Source organism: Sinocyclocheilus grahami, unplaced genomic scaffold (genome assembly GCF_001515645.1).
Source record: "Sinocyclocheilus grahami isolate Dianchi unplaced genomic scaffold, SAMN03320097.WGS_v1.1 scaffold1385.1, whole genome shotgun sequence".
Taxonomy (NCBI): Eukaryota; Metazoa; Chordata; class Actinopteri; order Cypriniformes; family Cyprinidae; genus Sinocyclocheilus; species Sinocyclocheilus grahami.
Genome location: NW_015506564.1, coordinates 44,546 through 51,751, shown reverse-complemented (window position 1 = coordinate 51,751; position 7,206 = coordinate 44,546). Strand labels below are relative to the sequence as shown.

At 34.2% G+C, this 7,206-nt stretch overlaps 1 protein-coding gene across 1 annotated transcript in view; it reads right to left on the bottom strand.

Annotated features, from left to right (window-relative positions):
- The window catches only part of LOC107569830 (elongation of very long chain fatty acids protein 6), a gene marked incomplete at its 5' end in the record, with an annotated part of 9,394 nt that extends 6,761 nt beyond the window's left edge, over positions 1–2,633 (bottom strand). The window contains 2 exons of the mRNA XM_016255985.1: positions 1,365–1,516; positions 2,455–2,633. Of these exons, the coding sequence (XP_016111471.1) occupies positions 1,365–1,516; positions 2,455–2,633 (331 nt within the window). The remainder of the gene's footprint in view (positions 1–1,364; positions 1,517–2,454) is intronic.
- Positions 2,634–7,206: the final 4,573 nt, after the last annotated feature.

Sequence of the window (7,206 nt, the reverse complement as noted above, 5' to 3'; positions counted from 1 at the left end):
GTTTTTGTCATTCAAAAAGAGTTTTAGTTCGTTATTGTCTCTTTGTCGTTGGTGAAAAAAATGTCGTTGACGAATCTAACCTCCGAAGTTCGAACCACACAGCAGATTCGTTCTGAATGACTCTCTTCCCAAATCGTCCCTCCCTAACATTTTCGTCTCGTTTTTATTCATCAACGAAAATGTCAGTAGAATTACGTCATAGTTTTTGTCATTCAAAAAGAGTTTTAGTTCGTTATCGTCTCTTTGTCGTTAGTGAAAAAAATGTCATTGAACCTCCGAAGCTCCGAAGTTCGAACCACACAGCAGATTCGTTCTGAATGACTCTCTTCCCAAATCGTCCCTCCCTAACATCGTTTTTATTTTTTTATTCATCAACGAAAATGTCAGTAGAATTACGTCATAGTTTTTGTCATTCAAAAAGAGTTTTAGTTCGTTATTGTCTCTTTGTCGTTGGTGAAAAAAATGTCGTTGACGAATCTAACCTCCGAAGTTCGAACCACACAGCAGATTCGTTCTGAATGAATCTCTTACCAAATCGTCCCTCCCTAACATTTTCATCTAGTTTTTATTCGTCAACGAAAATGTCAGTAGATTTACGTCATAGTTTTTGTCATTCAAAAAGAGTTTTAGTTCGTTATTGTCTCTTTGTCGTTGGTGAAAAAAATGTCGTTGACGAATCTAACCTCCGAAGTTCGAACCACACAGCAGATTCGTTCTGAATGAATCTCTTACCAAATCGTCCCTCCCTAACATTTTCGTCTCGTTTTTATTCGTCAACGAAAATGTCAGTAGATTTACGTCATAGTTTTTGTCATTCAAAAAGAGTTTTAGTTCGTTATCGTCTCTTTGTCGTTGGGGAACAAAATGTCATTGACGAATCTAACCTCCGAAGTTCGAACCACACAGCAGATTCGTTCTGAATGAATCTCTTCCCAAATCGTCCCTCCCTAACATTTTCGTCTCGTTTTTATTCGTCGACAAAAAATGTCAGTAGATTTACGTCATAGTTTTTGTCATTCAAAAAGAGTTTTAGCTCGTTAACGTCTCTGTCGTTGGTGAAAAAATGTTGTTGACAAAAATGATTAGTCAACTAAATTAACACTGCAACGTTATGTACAGTATAAAAAATGTATGTTCATTTTGAGATTTTGTAAAAACTACATGTAGAGGTGTTATTAAATGTGTTATTACCGATAAACTCTTGCAAAATTAAATATTCAAAACTGACAAATGAAAATTTTGTTATAACAAATATTGACAGGTATGACATCAATATATTGTGCATTCCTACTTACAAATATATAAAATGGCTTAAGTCTTAACCTATAAAACTGAAATAGAATGAGACATACATATAATCTCACCTAGTTCAGGTGCCTTGCTGAGGACAAAAGCATAGGCCCAGAACTTGCTGACTGGTCCGTTGTAGAAACTCTGATCACACACTGACTGCTTTAGGCCTTTGGTCATCAAGATGTTCATCATGTAGCCTCCAGTTCTGATGGCACCAAATATACTGAAGAAGGAGGTGCAACAAAACAAAAGAGACATTTTAAATCAGATACAACTGACTTTTTAAATGGTATATACTTTATTTATCTGTTAGGACTCATAGCATTACTAATAAGGATAACTATGCTTTATTTTATTCAGCTGTAAAGCTGCTTTGACACAACCAGTATTGTATAAAACGCTATACAAAAAAAGGTGACTTTACTTTATTTTTATTGGGTGTGCTTATTTATTGACACTTTACATTGTGTGGCTGGAAAGTTACTCAGCCCTCAGGTTCCAGTTTTAGGTTTCGTATAATGGCTGCCAAAGGCTGGATCATGTGATAAACCTAGAAGTGGGATATAGTACTGATCTCCACACATAGAAGAGTGGGATATGTTATATCTTTTTACAAGTTAGATGACATGTTAAGGTGCAAGATCAATACGAAATTATATATGCAGGCCTCTTATGTACCATATATGCAGGTCTTTATGAAGTAACTTGGAACGAGGAAGTGGCTTGTTTTTCTGGCTATAATGCACACCATTAATCTGCTAAAACATGAAACAATTTATAAATGCGCAGTATTCATTGCAGTGTGTTATGTGCAAAATCACTTTAAACACAAAGTGCACATCAAAGAAATGTGAAGTGTCTTTCCATTCTGACTGATTTAATTATTTTAAACTATAATCTGTTAGCAAACTGCTTTTATCTTGCACTGCCATTGCATTACGATGTCAGATTGAATGGTCCGTGAAAGCTTTAGAAATATCTCTATTAATAATGGCCTACGTGGGTTATTACTTAACATACTATTTATTTACATGTTACGTTTATATTTCCATCACTCATAGCACTGCAATGTGTTAAGTAAGCAAACATGTTTTAGCATTAAGATACACCCTACCATTTGCATGCAAGACCTATGACCCATTTACCTATAGACATATTTACCTGAAGGCTGCAAGTGTTAAAGACCATAGTACTAAAGGTTTCCTCAATTCAAACTTCTCCCTTTGTTTCATTACATGCCGCCCACCAAGTATGCAGGCAGCGTAGAGCGCAGAGAAGAGGAAGGACTTCTTCCTGTAAGGAATGAGATGGCAAAAAATTAGTAAAATCCAAAGAAAACTTCACTTCAACCTTCAGCGTGACCATCTGCTCACAACATATTTTTAGTCATTTTGATGAATTTACAGTTTTTATTTTTTACATAAATGATTGAGGCTTAAATTTGGGGCTGATTTCTTGCTGTAATGAAAACTATTCCAGGTCAGAATACATCAGTATTTTTTATATTTTATTTATTTTTTAAATATCAGAACCAACCATGAAACATATATGCTGTAAGTTGTCATATGCTTTTATCCAAACTATATATTAATATGCATGTACACATTTTGTTATTTCTTAATGTCTTTTATGCTTACTGAAGGATGCATTTGATCATAAATACAGTAAAAAAACAGTAATACTGTGAAATATTTTACTGTTCAAAAATATTTTAGCCCTTACTCCAGTTTTCAGTGTCACATCCTGCTTTAGAAATCATTCTGTAATATGCTGATCTGCTGCTCAAGAAACATTTCTTATTAAGCAACTGTTTTCAACAGTGATATTAATATTTTTGTGGAAACCCTGATTCTTTAATGAATATAAAGTTCAAAAGAACAACATTTATTTTGAATAGAAAATAGAAATGCATCAGGAAAAATCAGGAATGCATTTTCTTTTTTTCCTGAATTATGCCATGTTTGTATGGAAACACACATTCTCCATATTACATAGTCAAATTAGCAGACTTTGCATATGGTGAAACAACCACCTGCAAACTTTGTCCAAATGCGTCAAACATTACATACATATGCAATTGTTTCTTAAATCATATATTCATCACTTATCTGTTGCCAAAATGAAATAAACTGTTGTTGGAGCTTTTCATCACAAACAGCTTATTGGGCTTATTTTGACAGCTTGTGATGCTTTTAGGATCTCATAATATCTGGCAGTGCTGTACTGCATTTATCTGGTAGCTGGAAATATCCAGCGTGCAGTCTAATTCAATTTTGAGGGTATTCTGATTCCCTCTAAATCTGATTTGCTTAAGGCTTCGTCCGTTTTTTTTGGGGAGGGGGTAATTGGAATTGAAAGAAAACATTCTGGTTTCCTCTAAAACCATTAGGAAATCTCTGTATGTCTATTAAAAAAAGTATGTCTATTAAACACATAATGACAAAATTATGCTCAAGGGTACTAATATTTAAAACCTAACATTGTCACAATATCAAAATTTCAGTAGCCAATACCAACACGAGAGCAATTTCATGGTTCTACTAATTTTGATACCATGTTCACAAATTAAACTAAAACAATGGCATGTAGTAATACATTTACAAACAAAAGCAAAATCACAAACAATAAAACAGTTGTTTTGATATTTAAACACCAGAATCAAGTAAATATCATCAAACTAATTCTTGGTTATATAGTCTATGTGTAATAATATCCAATGAATGCTGTCAGAGTTTGGCCAAAAAGCAGGCCTTTAAATAAAATTAGCAGTGTTTCTCATCCTTATTAAAACAAAAGCTTTAATTAATAATGACAGCATCTTTTTTCGGTTAATGGAAGAAGTCAGTCAGATGGGAGCTTTGCCAGTGCAGCATCCAGCTGGCATTATGAGCCAAAACTGGGGCACGTCTCTCCCTGGCTGTATCATCTCCAGCAAGATGTGTGTAACTTTGTTCTCTTTCCAAGAACAGTCAAATCGGTGAACGAGGAACCCCAGAGGTTCTTTGGGCTTTTAATTACCCCATTTGCATATGGGTAAAGCCTCAGACAATTCCTCTATTCAACAGAATTCAAATAATAAATAGAATTAAACCAAAATGTAATGCAGTAGTAGTAGTGCTAAGTGTCTTTTTTATATTTAGCAATCTGTTCGCGTTGTTTTATTTATTCATTTTTTGTTACACATGACCTCTATAGGCTTTGTGTGAGGAAGAGAAGGGTGTAGGTTGTGAAAGCACGCTAAGCATCATTTTTTTTCTTCTGCCCAGTGCCCACTGGATGTGAGAGACACTGACCTCACTCTGCTCAGAACAGTGGGTTCATTCTATGCATACAGCCCCCCTCCAACCTTGAACTGTCATTGCATTGTTCTTTGTGTACAAAGGGAGGCTGCAGCAGTATGCACATATTTTATTGGACCAATTTATGAGTGTTATTGGATGACTGAACTCTTGTTTCTGGTTACAAATCAGTTAAATGCACTGGGTGTGATTGCTTACACTAACAGGCCCATTTTCTTCACAGTGCCAGCTAGCAGGAAGTTTGAACTTGAGAAAACAGCTGGCAACAAGATGCTGCTATTGTAATCTAACTTCTGTGTTTGTATGTCATTATGTATCGTGTCAGAACCAAACGTTCGATGCAGCTAGGGGTTGGGAATTTTTTTTTATTTTTATATTCAGTATACCTCTTCATTTAAAGTTTTTTTTTTTTTTTTTTTTTGTCAGAGGGAACATCGTTTTGACCAAAAAGCCATTGTAGCCTAGTTAAAAGCTTTTTGACATAATGAACTAAGGAAGTATACTTAATTTTCATTTATATGATTTGTGCACCCATAAAAAATAAGCAGCAATATTTTCTAACACTACCAAAACGTTTGTGATCTGTAAGATTTATTTTGTATTATATTGACCAAGGCTACAGTAATAATGTGAAATATTATTACAATTTAAAATATATACATTTTTTAGTATATTTTTTAAATGTAATTTATTCCTGTGATGGCAAAGCTAAATTCTCAGCAGCCATTACTCCAGTCTTCAGTGTCACATGATCCTTCAGAAATCATTAAAATATGCTTATTTAATGCTTAAAAATCTTTTTTTTTTTTTACTATTATCAATGTTGAAAACAGTTTTTGCTGTTTCATATTTTTTGTGGTATTAAAACATGACAATCTTTAGAAAACTTATGTAATAAAAAGTGCATTAAATCAATTTTGCTTAATTTTATTCTTCCAACAATATCATCTTAGATATATTTCTTGTATTCAATATATTACCCAGCCCTAGATGCAGTAAAGAAATGAAGAAACTGCCAGTTTAGAACATGCAAGGTTATTTATTTTAAGATGGGTTTCTGAGCTGTGCTGCAGTCAATGACAAAACAGCATCACTGCCTTTTCATTAGTGCCTTATCAGGAGACATGTTTTGGGGAGGACTTCAAATATCCTGCTAGAGGTGTGAGTGGCGTATGCCACACGAATGCAGCAAAGTCCTGCCTTTGTACTGACCATCCAATGGCGATGCAAGAGAGTATTCCCATCAGGCCTTGTTAATATGTCAGTAAAGCAGAGCTAGTGGAGCTTACGTATAATGCAATGAAAATGATCCAGAAAAAGGTAGTAGGACAGAAATATATTAAACAACAAATATTTGATATAAACCTAACATATTCAGGTCCTGCTGTGTATTGCAAGACCATCAAGTCATTAAATTCTTCATCTGTGTTTTTGTCTATGCTCTCATTTTTCCAGCTGAGAGCATCAGACATGTAGTGGACAAAGACTGATGGTGAAGCTACCTGCAAGGGGTTACATCTGGCCCAAGCTGTTTAAGCTAGAAGTGCTTCCCAAGTCATTTAGAGCCGCTAAATAAACAGATTTTACAGCCTAATAGCAGTTTTAGACTAATGACGATATAACAGAATCTATTCTGCTAGATTCAGTGATTTTTAACCAAACGCAGCACAATTTAGGAAAAGTGCAGGATGGTAGAATTCACTGTACAAGTACAGAAAAGAGTTTCTGTCAGAGCAAAACCTCGATGTAAGGACATGCAAATGCATTTTTTTTTAATTCCATGTCAGAGGAATAGTTCACCCATAAATGAAAATATGCTGAAAATTTGCTCACCCTTGGGCCATCCAATATGAAGATTAGTTGGCTTCTTCATTGGAACAGATTTGGAGAAATTTAAATCTGCAGTAAATGTGTGCCATCAGAATAAGAGTCCAAACAGCTGCTAAAAACATCACAGTAATCCACATGACTCCAGTCCGTCAATTAACGGCTTGTGAAGCGAGAAGCTGCATGTTTGTAATAAAATGATCATTAAAACATTTTAACCATTGCTTCTGGATAAAATACAAGTTCTCTATTCATAATAGGGCTGGGCGATATAGCAAAAAAATGTATCGACGATATATTGTTTCATATCGTTCGGTATCGATAATTATTGACATTTGTATAACCTTTTTTAAAACAAAAAGCAATAGAATTTTTTTTTTTAATTTAACCACTGTATTTATAATTAACACAATTTATTGAGACAAACAACAAATATTTTTTGTTTTAACAATCAAACACAATAAAAATTAAACAAATATCTAATTTCTAATGTTTTATATGCAGATTAAATAGGTCTTTATTGTATAGGTCTAATTGTCTCCCGAGGGCACAATGAGCAAAATAATGCAACGCATTTAGCAAGTAACTCTATAAAAACGTGCTATACGTCTAAATTAACTCTTAAAAATATAATTTTGTAAATTGCATGAACAATTATGAACAAAACAGCATCATGTATTTATGCATTGCTTAATCCAAAGAGCCGAAGCGCCATTCACACAGACTGCTTTTTAAAACATATGAGAAGCAGTGAAAAGGAATAAACCTCCACAAATTTGTGACGTGT